Source organism: Lithobates pipiens, unplaced genomic scaffold, assembly GCF_037356315.1.
Source record: "Lithobates pipiens isolate NorthernLeopardFrog02 unplaced genomic scaffold, aLitPip1_a1.2 Scaffold_13, whole genome shotgun sequence".
Taxonomy (NCBI): Eukaryota; Metazoa; Chordata; class Amphibia; order Anura; family Ranidae; genus Lithobates; species Lithobates pipiens.
The window spans coordinates 536859350-536874432 of record NW_027507718.1 but is presented as its reverse complement, the minus strand read 5'-3'; the positions used below and the strand labels follow the sequence as shown (position 1 = coordinate 536874432).

The 15083-nt window shown below is 56.1% G+C and overlaps 1 protein-coding gene across 1 annotated transcript in view; it reads right to left on the bottom strand.

The window, feature by feature from the left end:
- Nucleotides 1–7808, bottom strand: part of ARHGEF39 (Rho guanine nucleotide exchange factor 39) — a gene marked incomplete in the record, with an annotated part of 172684 nt that extends 164876 nt beyond the window's left edge. Inside the window, 2 exon segments of the mRNA XM_077478238.1 lie at nucleotides 5214–5366; nucleotides 7681–7808. Coding sequence (XP_077334364.1) covers nucleotides 5214–5345 — 132 coding nt within the window.
- Nucleotides 7809–15083: the final 7275 nt, after the last annotated feature.

The window sequence follows — 15083 nt, the reverse complement described above, 5'->3', positions numbered from 1 at the left end:
CTCCAGTAGATGGCTGGGGGCCAAGCTCCAGTAGATGGCTGGGGGCCAAGCTCCAGTAGATGGCTGAGGGCCGAGCTCCAGTAGATGGCTGGGGGCAGAGCTCCAGTAGATGGCTGGGGGCCGAGCTCCAGTAGATGGCTGGGGGCCGAGCTCCAGTAGATGGCTGGGGGCCGAGCTCCAGTAGATGGCTGGGGGCCGAGCTCTAATGAATGGCTGGGGGCCGGGCTCCAGTAAATGGCTGGGGGCCGAGCTCCAGTAGATGGCTGGGGGCCAAGCTCCAGTAGATGGCTGGGGGCCGAGCTCCAGTAGATGGCTGGGGGCCGAGCTCCAGTAGATGGCTGGGGGCCGAGCTCCAGTAGATGGCTGGGGGCCGAGCTCCAGTAAATGGCTGGGGGCCGAGCTCCAGTAAATGGCTGGGGGCCGAGCTCCAGTAAATGGCTGGGGGCCGAGCTCCAGTAAATGGCTGGGGGCCGAGCTCCAGTAAATGGCTGGGGGCCGAGCTCCAGTAGATGGCTGGGGGCCGAGCTCCAGTAGATGGCTGGGGGCCGAGCTCCAGTAGATGGCTGGGGGCCGAGCTCCAGTAGATGGCTGGGGGCCGAGCTCCAGTAGATGGCTGGGGGCCGAGCTCCAGTAGATGGCTGGGGGCCGAGCTCTAATGAATGGCTGGGGGCCGGGCTCCAGTAAATGGCTGGGGGCCAAGCTCCAGTAGATGGCTGGGGGCCAAGCTCCAGTAGATGGCTGAGGGCCAAGCTCCAGTAGATGGCTGAGGGCCAAGCTCCAGTAGATGGCTGGGGGCCGAGCTCCAGTAGATGGCTGGGGGCCGAGCTCCAGTAGATGGCTGGGGGCCGAGCTCCAGTAGATGGCTGGGGGCCGAGCTCCAGTAGATGGCTGGGGGCCGAGCTCCAGTAGATGGCTGGGGGCCGAGCTCCAGTAGATGGCTGGGGGCCGAGCTCCAGTAGATGGCTGGGGGCCGAGCTCTAATGAATGGCTGGGGGCCGGGCTCCAGTAAATGGCTGGGGGCCAAGCTCCAGTAGATGGCTGGGGGCCGAGCTCCAGTAGATGGCTGGGGGCCGAGCTCCAGTAGATGGCTGGGGGCCGAGCTCCAGTAAATGGCTGGGGGCCGAGCTCCAGTAAATGGCTGGGGGCCGAGCTCCAGTAAATGGCTGGGGGCCGAGCTCCAGTAAATGGCGGGGGGCCGAGCTCCAGTAAATGGCTGGGGGCCGAGCTCCAGTAAATGGCTGGGGGCCGAGCTCCAGTAAATGGCTGGGGGCCGAGCTCCAGTAAATGGCTGGGGGCCGAGCTCCAGTAGATGGCTGGGGGCCGAGCTCCAGTAGATGGCTGGGGGCCGAGCTCCAGTAGATGGCTGGGGGCCGAGCTCCAGTAGATGGCTGGGGGCCGAGCTCCAGTAAATGGCTGGGGGCCGAGCTCCAGTAAATGGCTGGGGGCAGAGCTCCAGTAGATGGCTGGGGGCAGAGCTCCAGTAGATGGCTGGGGGCCGAGCTCCAGTAGATGGCTGGGGGCCGAGCTCCAGTAGATGGCTGGGGGCCGAGCTCCAGTAGATGGCTGGGGGCCGAGCTCCAGTAAATGGCTGGGGGCCGAGCTCCAGTAAATGGCTGGGGGCCGAGCTCCAGTAAATGGCTGGGGGCCGAGCTCCAGTAAATGGCTGGGGGCCGAGCTCCAGTAAATGGCTGGGGGCCGAGCTCCAGTAAATGGCTGGGGGCCGAACTCCAGTAAATGGCTGGGGGCCGAGCTCCAGTAGATGGCTGGGGGCCGAGCTCCAGTAGATGGCTGGGGGCCGAGCTCCAATGGATGGCTGGGGGCCGAGCTCCAGTAGATGGCTGGGGGCCGAGCTCCAGTAGATGGCTGGGGGCCGAGCTCCAGTAGATGGCTGGGGGCCGAGCTCCAGTAGATGGCTGGGGGCCGAGCTCCAGTAGATGGCTGGGGGCCGAGCTCTAATGAATGGCTGGGGGCCGGGCTCCAGTAAATGGCTGGGGGCCAAGCTCCAGTAGATGGCTGGGGGCCAAGCTCCAGTAGATGGCTGAGGGCCAAGCTCCAGTAGATGGCTGAGGGCCAAGCTCCAGTAGATGGCTGGGGGCCAAGCTCCAGTAGATGGCTGGGGGCCAAGCTCCAGTAGATGGCTGGGGGCCAAGCTCCAGTAGATGGCTGGGGGCCGAGCTCCAGTAGATGGCTGGGGGCCGAGCTCCAGTGGATGGCTGGGGGCCGAGCTCCAGTGGATGGCTGGGGGCCGAGCTCCAGTGGATGGCTGGGGGCCGAGCTCCAGTAGATGGCTGGGGGCCAAGCTCCAGTAGATGGCTGGGGGCCAAGCTCCAGTAGATGGCTGGGGGCCAAGCTCCAGTAGATGGCTGGGGGCCGAGCTCTAATGAATGGCTGGGGGCCGGGCTCCAGTAAATGGCTGGGGGCCAAGCTCCAGTAGATGGCTGGGGACCAAGCTCCAGTAGATGGCTGGGGGCCAAGCTCCAGTAGATGGCTGGGGGCCAAGCTCCAGTAGATGGCTGGGGGCCAAGCTCCAGTAGATGGCTGGGGGCCAAGCTCCAGTAGATGGCTGGGGGCCAAGCTCCAGTAGATGGCTGGGGGCCAAGCTCCAGTAGATGGCTGGGGGCCAAGCTCCAGTAGATGGCTGGGGGCCAAGCTCCAGTAGATGGCTGGGGGCCAAGCTCCAGTAGATGGCTGGGGGCCAAGCTCCAGTAGATGGCTGGGGGCCAAGCTCCAGTAGATGGCTGGGGGCCGGGCTCCAGTAGATGGCTGGGGGCCGGGCTCCAGTAGATGGCTGGGGGCCGGGCTCCAATGGATGGCTGGGGGCCAAGCTCCAATGGATGGCTGGGGGCCAAGCTCCAATGGATGGCTGGGGGCCAAGCTCCAATGGATGGCTGGGGGCCAAGCTCCAATGGAAGGCTGGGGGCCAAGCTCCAATGGAAGGCTGGGGGCAGAGCTCCAGTAGATGGCTGGGGGCAGAGCTCCAGTAGATGGCTGGGGGCCGAGCTCCAGTAGATGGCTGGGGGCCGAGCTCCAGTAGATGGCTGGGGGCCGAACTCCAGTAAATGGCTGGGGGCCGAGCTCCAGTAGATGGCTGGGGGCCGAGCTCCAGTAGATGGCTGGGGGCCGAGCTCCAGTAGATGGCTGGGGGCCGAGCTCCAGTAGATGGCTGGGGGCCGAGCTCCAGTAGATGGCTGGGGGCCAAGCCCCAATGGAAGGCTGGGGGCCGAGCTCCAATGGAAGGCTGGGGGCCGAGCCTCAATGGAAGGCTGGGGGCCGAGCCCCAATGGAAGGCTGGGGGCCGAGCTCCAATGGATGGCTGGGGGCCGAGCTCCAATGGAAGGCTGGGGGCCGAGCTCCAATGGATGGCTGGGGACTGCCTTCCAAATGATGAGTGGGGCTGACATAAGTAATTCTAAAAGCTGGAGGGGCGTCTTGCCCGAGAGGGGCGTCTTGCCCGAGAGGGGCGTCTTGCCCGAGAGGGGCGTCTTGCCCGAGAGGGGCGTCTGAGCAGCACAGCATAGATTTTTTGAAGGGGGTGAAAGTGAGAGAAAGAATAGCAGCGAAGGACCTGCAGAGGTCTCATGAACCTGCCGAGAAGTTGATGAAGGGACGGTGAAGGGTCGGTGAAGGGACGGTGAAGGGACAGTGAAGGGACAGTGAAGGGACGGTGAAGGGACGGTGAAGGGACAGTGAAGGGACAGTGAAGGGACAGTGAAGGGACAATGAAGGGTCGGTGAAGGGACAGTGAAGGGACAGTGAAGGGACAGTGAAGGGACAGTGAAGGGACAGTGAAGGGTCGGTGAAGGGACAGTGAAGGGACAGTGAAGGGACAGTGAAGGGACAGTGAAGGGTCGGTGAAGGGACAGTGAAGGGACAGTGAAGGGACAGTGAAGGGACGGTGAAGGGACAGTGAAGGGTCGGTGAAGGGACAGTGAAGGGACGGTGAAGGGACGGTGAAGGGACAGTGAAGGGACGGTGAAGGGACAGTGAAGGGACAGTGAAGGGACAGTGAAGGGACAGTGAAGGGACAGTGAAGGGTCGGTGAAGGGACAGTGAAGGGACGGTGAAGGGACGGTGAAGGGACAGTGAAGGGACGGTGAAGGGACAGTGAAGGGACAATGAAGGGTCGGTGAAGGGACAGTGAAGGGACAGTGAAGGGACAGTGAAGGGACAGTGAAGGGACGGTGAAGGGACAGTGAAGGGACAGTGAAGGGACGGTGAAGGGACAGTGAAGGGACGGTGAAGGGACGGTGAAGGGACGGTGAAGGGTCGGTGAAGGGACGGTGAAGGGTCGGTGAAGGGACGGTGAAGGGACGGTGAAGGGACGGTGAAGGGACGGTGAAGGGACAGTGAAGGGACAGTGAAGGGACGGTGAAGGGACAGTGAAGGGACAGTGAAGGGACGGTGAAGGGACAGTGAAGGGACGGTGAAGGGACAGTGAAGGGACAGTGAAGGGACGGTGAAGGGACAGTGAAGGGACAGTGAAGGGACGGTGAAGGGACAGTGAAGGGACGGTGAAGGGACGGTGAAGGGTCGGTGAAGGGTCGGTGAAGGGACGGTGAAGGGACGGTGGGTTTTGTGGAGTGGTGAGCCAATCATCTGGCAGTTCAGTGGGACCCTCCAGTATTGTAGGATCAGCCCTCAGCTGCCCACAGATGGGTATTTACTTCTATATGGATGACGGGGGGGGGGGGTTGGGGGCTCTTCCAGGGGAGCTTCTTGTCACCCTTTAAGGCTGCAGTAAGGGTGGACCTCCCTCTCGGTGATCAATGCACATTATAGGGATTTCTACCTGCTTCTGCTCTGGAGGATTATCACCAATGCAGGAATGTCCGGGTTCTGATGAGAAAAGTGGCAGAGTCGGCATCCTAAGTGATTAACCCTTATAGGAGTGTCTTACCAAAAATCACCTATTTCTTGCAGAGGATGCCTAAAACCTCTATGATGGGGGGACCCCGTTCTCCCTCTATGATGGGGGGACCCCAGTCCCCACCTATGATGAGAGGACCCCGTTCTCCATCTATGATGGGGGGACCCCGTTCTCCCTCTATGATGGGGGGACCCCGTTCTCCCTCTATGATGGGGGGATCCCAGTCCCCATCTATGATGGGGGGACCCCGTTCTCCCTCTATGATAGGGGGACCCCGTTCTCCCTCTATGATGAGGAGACCCCGGTCTCCATCTATGACCATACATGAAGAATATGGGGGGCTCACCTTGTTGATCAGTTCCAGCTTTTCCACGTATTGCTGCTCCGTCATCAGTAGATCTCGGGCTGTGCGGCTCCTCTTCCTCTCCCAGCGCTGCCGCTGCCCCTCCACCGTGTTTTCTGTCTGACCCGCCTCCATCCCACCCGGAGGTCACCTGACCTGAATACAAAGAAAACAACAATGAGGAAAATCTCTACAATGATTGGCTACCGGAACACGGAGCAGCGCCCCATCATAACACCGGAGGGTTCAGTTCCACACATTAACAAATCTAATCTGAAGGGGTGGAGCTGTAATGAGAAGGGGGCGTGGATGTGAAGGGGAGGAGCTGTAATGAGAAGAGGAGGAGCTGTAATGAGAAGGGGCGTGGATGTGAAGGGGAGGAGCTGTAATGAGAAGGGGAGGAGCTGTAATGAGAAGGGGGCATGGAGGGGAGGAGCTGTAATGAGAAGGGGGTGTGGCTGTGAAGGGGAGGGGCTGTAATGAGAAGGGGGCATGGAGGGGAGGAGCTGTAATGAGAAGGGGAGGGGCTGTGAAGGGGAGGAGCTGTAATGAGAAGGGGAGGGGCTGTGAAGGGGAGGAGCTGTAATGAGAAGGGGGCGTGAAGGGGAGGAGCTTTAATGAGAAGGGGGTGTGAAGGGGAGGAGCTGTAATGAGAAGGGTGTGTGGCTGTGAATGGGAGGGGCTGTAATGAGAATGAGGCGTGGAGGGGAGGAGCTGTAATGAGAAGGGGAGGGGCTGTGAAGGGGAGGAGCTGTAATGAGAAGGGGCTGTGAAGGGGAGGAGCTGTAATGAGAAGGGGGTGTGGCTGTGAATGGGAGGGGCTGTAATGAGAAGGGGGCGTGGAGGGGAGGAGCTGTAATGAGAAGGAGAGGGGCTTGAAGGGGAGGAGCTGTAATGAGAAGGGGAGGGGCTGTGAAGGGGAGGAGCTGTAATGAGAAGGGGGCGTGAAGGGGAGGAGCTGTAACGAGAAGGGGAGGGGCTTGAAGGGGAGGAGCTGTAATGAGAAGGGGAGGGGCTTGAAGGGGAGGAGCTGTAATGAGAAGGGGGCGTGACAGGGAGGGGCTGTAATGAGAAGGGGCGTGGAGGGGAGGAGCTGTAATGAGAAGGGGGCATGGCTGTGAATGGGAGGAGCTGTAATGAGAAGAGGGTGTGGATGTGAAGGGGAGGAGCTGTAATGAGAAGGGGTGTGGATGTGAAGTGGAGGAGCTTTAATGAGAAGGGGGTGTGAAGGGGAGGAGCTGTAATGAGAAGGGGGTGTGGCTGTGAATGGGAGGGGCTGTAATGAGAAGGGGGCGTGGAGGGGAGGAGCTGTAATGAGAAGGGGCTTGAAGGGGAGGAGCTGTAATGAGAAGGGGAGGGGCTGTGAAGGGGAGGAGCTGTAATGAGAATGGGGCGTGAAGGGGAGGAGCTGTAATGAGAAGGGGAGGGGCTTGAAGGGGAGGAGCTGTAATGAGAAGGGGAGGGGCTTGAAGGGGAGGAGCTGTAATGAGAAGGGGGCGTGGATGTGAATGGAAGGAGCTGTAATGAGAAGGGGGCGTGGATGTGACAGGGAGGAGCTGTAATGAGAAGGGGGCGTGGCTGTGAATGGGAGGTGCTGTAATGATAAGGGGGCGTGGCTGTGAATGGGAGGTGCTGTAATGAGAAGGGGGCGTGGATGTGACGGGGAGGAGCTGTAATGAGAAGGGGGCGTGGCTGTGAATGGGAGGTGCTGTAATGAGAAGGGGCGTGGATGTGGAGGGGAGGAGCTTTAATTAGTAGGGGAGGGGCTGTAATGAGAAGGGGGCGTGGAGGGGGAGGAGCTGTTATGAGAAGGGGCATAGAGGGGATGAGCTGTAATGAGAAGGGGGTGTGGCTGTGAATGGGAGGAGCTGTAATGAGAAGGGGGCGTGGATGTGAATGGGAGGTGCTGTAATGAGAAGGGGGCGTGGATGTGACGGGGAGGAGCTGTAATGAGAAGGGGGCGTGGCTGTGAATGGGAGGTGCTGTAATGAGAAGGGGCGTAGATGTGGAGGGGAGGGGCTTTAATTAGTAGGGGAGGGGCTGTAATGAGAAGGGGGCGTGGAGGGGGAGGAGCTGTTATGAGAAGGGGGTGTGGCTGTGAATGGGAGGAGCTGTAATGAGAAGGGGTGTGGCTGTGAAGGGGAGGAGCTGTTATGAGAAGGGGGTGTGGCTGTGAATGGGAGGAGCTGTAATGAGAAGGGTGTGTGGCTGTGAAGGGGAGGAGCTGTAATGAGAAGGGGTGTGGCTGTGAAGGGGAGGAGCTGTAATGAGAAGGGGGTGTGGCTGTGAAGGGGAGGAGCTGTAATGAGAAGGGTGTGTGGCTGTGAAGGGGAGGAGCTGTAATGAGAAGGGGCGTGGATGTGGAGGGGAGGAGCTTTAATTAGTAGGGGAGGGGCTGTAATGAGAAGGGGGTGTGGCTGTGAATGGGAGGAGCTGTGATGGTGAATGGGGCAGTGATATCTCCGCTCACCATAGACTCGCAGTGATCTCCGCACACAGAGAAGTCTCTCCCCTCCCCCCTCCTCCTCCTCCTCCGATCTCTCCGCTCTCCGATCCTCACTCACCGATCTTCCCGCCGCTCCGATCAAATCACTTCCGCCTCCGTCACGTGATCCGAAATACAAATCTGCTCCACAGCGACACCCCCGACCGAGAGGAGAACTACAACCCGAGAGAGCGAGAGAGAGCGACACCTACCGGCGCCAGTATGCATATACACCCCCAATACACTGTATAGATCTCACCTATACACTTATATATATATATATATATCTCACCTATACACTTATATATATATATATATATCTCACCTATACACTTATATATATATATCACCTATACACTTATATATATATATATATATATATATATATATATCTCACCTATACACTTATATATATATATATCTCACCTATACACTTATATATATATATATATCTCACCTATACACTTATATATATATATATATCTCACCTATACACTTATATATATATATATATCTCACCTATACACTTTATATATATATATAGATATCACCACTAGGGATGAGGGGAACACCCCCCGGTTCGGTTCGCACCAGAACTTTCGAAAATTCGAACGAAGGTTAGAACCCCATTGAAGTCTATGGGACTCGAACATTTGAAATAAAAAGTGCTCATTTGAATGGCTAATATGCAAGATACTGTCCAAAAGTGTTTGGGGACCCGGGTCCTGCCCCAGGGGACATGGGTCAATGCCTAAAATGTTTAAAGAGGAAGTAAACCCTGATGGGTGTTACTTCCTCTTTCATTCCCTGCAAAGGTAAAGCATAATGGACTACTATGCATCGCATCGCATCGCATCACATCGCATCGCATACTAGTCCATTGTGTGTCACTTACCTGACACAGGAGCCAGCGATGTCACCGCTGTCCCCTTTAGTCCGGTGCCTCCATCTTCCTTCCGGGTATCGCTGCTCCAGTCACTCACAGCGCCGGAGCAGCGATGACGTCACTCCTGCGCATGCGCACAGGAGCCGCCACTAACAACATGCCGCTAGCGGCGATAGTGCGCCTGCGTGCCGCTTTCTACGGCGCATGCGCCATAGACAGCTGTGACTGTCTTTTAGTAAATATCTCCTAAACCGTGCCCTCTACCGCGGCAAGATAAGGTCGGCAACCTTACCCTTGTACCGTGGATCAAGGAGAGTGGCCGGCCAGTAATGATCCCTCTCCTTGATCCGAGGAATACGAGGATCCTTCCGCAGGCTTTGCGGGATCAGGGAGGGATCAGGGAGGCCATTACCAGATCAAACATATACTCCCTAAATACTGGCAGATACTCACCACAGACCATTCTCTGCACAGCCACGTCTCACGTACAGGAGAGCCCCATCTATACAAACTTCTCACTAGGGAATACTCTATACCGACTTTCAATACCACCAAATTTCAAGGCACTTTTCAGTGCGGGAATTGTAAATATATGGATACCGCCAAACAAGTTGTGTTGCCCAATGGGCATCCTTTTCACCCACATCACTATGTCAGTTGTCACACGATTGGTGTATTCTACCTCCTGTCGTGTGAATGTGGCTGTTATATGTATGCAATTTATCATTTTGGAAACGTATTTATCGCCATTACCCATCAGGCTCTAGGCTTTGTGAGGCCCCACTCACCCCCATAATGAGGAAAATAATTCAAGCAATAAAAATGGCTGCAAAAGGGGAAGGGGAGAGAGAGAGGAGGGAAAAGAGAGAGAGAGAGAGGAGGGGAGGATAGAGAGAGGAGGGGAAAGAGAGAGAGAGGAGGGGAGGGAGAGAGGAGGGGAGGGAGAGAGAGAGAGCAGGGAAGGGGGGAGAGAGGGAGAGGAGGGGAGAGAGAGAGAGGAGGGGAGGGGGAGAGAGAGAGAGGAGGGGAGGATAGAGAGAGGAGGGGAGGGAAAGAGAGAGAGAGGAGGGGAAAGAGAGAGAGGGGAGGGAGGGAGGAGAAGGAGGGAGAAGAGGCTGAGAGGGAGAGGAGGGAAGGGAAGGAGAGAGAGGGGAGGAGAGAGGAGGGGAGGGAGGGAGAGAAAGAGGGGGGTGGAGAGAGAGAGGAGAGGAGGGGGAGAGAGAGGATGGGGAGAGAGAGAGAGGGGAAGGAGAGAGAGATAGGAGGGGAGGGGGAGAGGAAGGGAGGAGGGAGGGTAAGAAAGAGGGGAGGGGAGCAAGAGATTGTGAGTGAGAGGGGGAGAGCGAGGGGGGAGGGAGAGAGAGGGGGAGGGGAGAGAGAGAGGGGGAGCAAGAGATTGTGAGTGAGAGGGGGAGAGCGAGGGGGAGGGAGAGAGAGGGGGAGGGGAGAGAGAGAGGGGGAGCAAGAGATTGTGAGTGAGAGGGGGGAGGGAGAAAGAGGGGGAGAGAGAGAGAAGGTGAGCCAGAGGGAGAGGGGATGAGAGAGGGGTAGAGAAAGGGTGTGCAAAAGGGGAGAGAAAGAGGGTGAGCGAGGGGGGAGAGAAAGGTAGAGAGAGAGAAAAAAGAGAGAGAGGGAGAGAGGAAGGGGTAAAGAGAGAGAGGGGGAGGTGAGAAAGAGGGGGTGAGGGAAAGGGGGTGAGAGAGATCTCTAGCCTTGTCCCTGTCTGCAGCCCCTTCTGTGCCCCATGTCCCGGTCTGTGAGAGCACAGGGGGGCAAAGAGCAGGGAGGAGCGGGAGTGTGCGGAGGGGGGGTCTGGAGAGTGCAGGGGGATGGGGAATGATAGGGGGTGGGGTCCGGAGAGTGCAGGGGGTGGGGTCCGGAGAGTACAGGGGGTGGGGGCGGAGAATGCAGGGGGTGGGGGCGGAGAGTGCAGGGGGTGGGGTCCGGAGAGTGCAGGGGGGTGGGGGCAGAGAGTGCTAGGGTGTGAGGGTGAAGAGTGCAGGGAGGTGGGGGCGGACAGTGCTAGGGGGTGGGGGCGGAGAGTGCAGGGGGGTGGGGGCGAAGAGTGCAGGGGGGTGGGGGCGAAGAGTGCAGGGGGGTGGGGGCAGAGAGTGCTAGGGTGTGAGGGCGAAGAGTGCAGGGAGGTGGGGGCGGACAGTGCTAGGGGGTGGGGGCGGAGAGTGCAGGGGGGTGGGGGCGGAGAGTGCAGGGGGGTGGGGGCGGAGAGTGCAGGGGGTGGGGGCGAAGAGTGCAGGGGGGTGGGGGCGAAGAGTGCAGGGGGGTGGGGGCGGAGAGTGCAGGGGGGTGGGGGCGGAGAGTGCTGGGGGCCAGAGAGAATTGGGAAAGGTGGAGAGCACAGGAGGGGTGGGGGCTGAAGAGGGGGAGCAGAAAGAATTGGAGTGGAGAGCAGGGGGGTACTGGCAAAATGGGGCGGAGTCAGGAAGGACAAGGAGGAGCTGGAGAGCAGGAGGGGTGGAGCCAGGGAGCACAAGGAGGGGCTGGAGAGCAGGAGGGGTGGAGCCAGGGAGCACAAGGAGGGGCTGGAGAGCAGGAGGGGTGGAGCCAGGGAGCACACGGAGGGGCTGGATAGCAGGAGGGGTGGGGCCAGGGAGCACAAGGAGGGGCTGGAGAGCAGGAGGGGTGGAGCCAGGGAGCACAAGGAGGGGCTGGATAGCAGGAGGGGTGGGGCCAGGGAGCACAAGGAGGGGCGGGGCCAGGGAGAACAAGGAGGGGCTGGAGAGCAGGAGGGGTGGAGCCAGGGAGCACACGGAGGGGCGGTGCAGCACGGGATGGAGAAAACATTAGATAGGAGGAGTGGTGAGGAGACTTCACATAGTAAAATAGATTTTTCCATATTCCTCCTGCAGCCGCTGAATGATCTCTTCTCCTCCCCCTCCTGCAGACATTCAGCGGCTGCAGGAGGAATATGGGAAAATCTATTTTACTATGTGAAGTCTCCTCACCGCTGCTCCTATTCAGGCACACAGGCAGGCTGCACGGACACTTACCTTCTCTGCGGTCAGCCAGGTAGGTCGCCACCTTTTCTTTAAGCCAAACCCGAACACTTTAGTGGCACAGGTCACTTTTTTTTCTATAGTACACACTATAGAATTATAAAAGACCTGAAACAGTGGGTGTGGCCAAACTGCTCTTGCTGACATCATCCCCCCCCCCTCAGAGATGCTGGACCTGCCCCCAGACAGCGGCCTGCAGCTCCCAGATGGGAACAAAGTTTTGTGTAACTATCTCAGCTACTTGGGGATCCACCGCCCGGTTTGAATAATGTGACCGGGTTTCAGACAGAATGAAACCCGGACACATGATCCAAAACCCAGACTGTCCGGGTGGATCCTGGACAGGTGGCAACCCTACGGCCAGGCAGCAGAGCTCCTTCCTCTTCTTCATAATCATGGGGCAGCTCAGCTGGATAGTTTCAGTGACCCCCCGCACTGCTGAACCAATTAGGGGGAAGGTGCAGAGGAGAGGTCGGGAGAGCGGCACAGGCTGAAGGAGCTGCGGATCCCACAGGGACATGCCGCCCACATGCCTAGGAGCCCGCCCGGTGCTGTAATCCAGCCGCTGCCGCCACCTAGAGGCCGCTATCCCGCTCCCCACACTTGCTGCCATCGGGCGCTCCGTGACATCAGCGTTTGATCACAGGCAAATTTGGCGGCCCGCGAGGCCCCTTCGGGTGCGGGGCCTTAGGCGTTCACCTAATTTACCTAATTGAAGAGCCGCCTCTGACCATACCATAAGTATCAACACAAAAGATCCGGATCTTCCCATTGGGGAAAAAATCCAACGGATTTGGTTGTCGGAATGTCCGGCGGTGTGTATGGGGGCTACTATTGCTTTATATTGTGTGTTGCTATAACAATGTTTCATGCATTATGCCACTGCCATTATCTTTGATGTATGTCTTCATAGATGTATGGTACTTATGACAATGTCTGCACCACCTTTTGCTCACCACCAGGGGGCCGTTTACAGGTGTTTTCTATCATTTTCCCCATGTTTTTCTTTATGCATATAACGCAGCTCCATCTCGGTCTCTGCTTGTGCCTGCCCGGTGCGCGGGAGACTCCACAGCCCCCCCCCCCCCTGCGATCTTCGCTTTGGGCCTGTGGGTCACTTGCCTGTTCAGCGCAGGGCCTTCCTGTGCTCTTCCTGTTTTGCGATCCAGTCTGGCGTTAGCAGACAGTTCAGCTCCTGCCGTCACAGCATTCCCGGGGGGCCTTATTGTATAGATACCGGCTTGGCCACCATTGGCTTTAATACCAGACCATCACGTGTATTCCCCCGCCATATTTGAGGTTACTAGAGTACCTTTACCCCCTGCTGCCGACCACCGGTGTTGTGCCAGAGCTGGAAGTACCTTTATTATGTACAGTACCACCCCTATTATCAAGGATGAAATTGTTGAGATTTGCACTTTTCTTGTTTCTACTCATTTATTCTAGAAAAAGGACGGAGAGTCCGAAACACGTCAGAGTCCGAAACACGTCAGAGTCCGAAACACGTCAGAGTCCGAAACACGTCAGTGTCCGAAACACGTCAGTGTCCGAAACACGTCAGAGTCCGAAACACGTCAGAGTCCGAAACACGTCAGAGTCCGAAACACGTCAGTGTCCGAAACACGTCAGTGTCCGAAACACGTCAGAGTCCGAAACACGTCAGAGTCCGAAACACGTCAGAGTCCGAAACACGTCAGCAATATTCTCCACACTACACATGGTCCGAAGCCGCCTTCATCCAGCATTGTCAAGTACTTTTTGTATATATGCAATGCATGTTATTTAATAAAAATTATATACATATATTTCAACTACTGACTGGTCTATCTGAATGAATATCCCCAGAGGTATCGGCTGTGCCTTGTGCACTCGGCTTTTCTTCTTCTTGTCTTTTTGGGATTTCGATAGACCAACTTTGACTCACCACCATCCTGCACACATTGGTTTTTCTTTCTGTATTTATATATTGTGGGGTCACCAGTCCAGTATTTATATATTGTGGGGTCACCAGTCCTGTATTTATATATTGTGGGGTCACCAGTCCAGTATTTATATATTGTGGGGTCACCAGTCCGGTATTTGTATATTGTGGGGTCACCAGTCCGGTATTTATATATTGTGGGGTCACCAGTCCTGTATTTGTATATTGTGGGGTCACCAGTCCGGTATTTATATATTATGGGGTCACCAGTATGGTATTTATATATTGTGGGGTAACCAGTCCGGTATTTATATTTTGTGGGGTCACCAGTCCGGTATTTTATATATTATGGGGTCACCAGTATGGTATTTATATATTGTGGGGTCACCAGTCCGGTATTTATATATTGTGGGGTCACCAGTCCGGTATTTATATTTTGTGGGGTCACCAGTCCGGTATTTATATTTTGTGGGGTCACCAGTCCGGTATTTATATATTGTGGGGTCACCAGTCTGGTATTTATATATTGGGGGGTCACCAGTCTGGTATTTATATATTGTGGGGTCACCAGTCTGGTATTTATGTATTGTGGGGTCACCAGTATGGTATTTATATATTGTGGGGTCACCAGTCCGGTATTTATATATTGTGGGTGTCACCAGTCCGGTATTTATATATTGTGGGGTCACCAGTCTGGTATTTATATATTGTGGGGTCACCAGTCTGGTATTTATGTATTGTGGGGTCACCAGTATGGTATTTATATATTGTGGGTGTCACCAGTCCGGTATTTATATATTGGGGGGTCACCAGTCTGGTATTTATATATTGTGGGGTCACCAGTCTGGTATTTATGTATTGTGGGGTCACCAGTATGGTATTTATATATTATGGGGTCACCAGTCTGGTATTTATATATTGTGGGGTCACCAGTCCGGTATTTATATATTGTGGGGTCACCAGTCCGGTATTTATATATTGTGGGGTCACCAGTCCGGTATTTATATATTGTGGGGTCACCAGTCCGGTATTTATATATTGTGGGTGTCACCAGTCCGGTATTTATATATTGTGGGGTCACCAGTCCGGTATTTATATATTGTGGGGTCACCAGTCCGGTATTTATATATTGTGGGGTCACCAGTCCGGTATTTATATATTGTGGGTGTCACCAGTCCGGTATTTATATATTGTGGGGTCACCAGTCCGGTATTTATATATTATGGGGTCACCAGTCTGGTATTTATATATTGTGGGGTCACCAGTCCGGTATTTATATAATGAAATCATATCCCCTCTCAGGCGTCTCTTCTCCAGAGAGAATAAGTTCAGAGCTCACAACCTTTCCTCATATCTAATATCCTCCAGACCCTTTATTAGCTTTGTTGCCCTTTTTTGTAGTCGCTCCATTTCCAGTACATCCTTCCTGAGGACTGGTGCCCAGAACTGGACAGTATACTCCAGGTGCGGCCGGACCAGAGTCTTGTAGAGGGGAGAATTATCCTTTTATCTCTGGAGTTGATCCCTTTTTAATGCCAATATTCTGTTTGCTTTGTTAGCAGCAGCT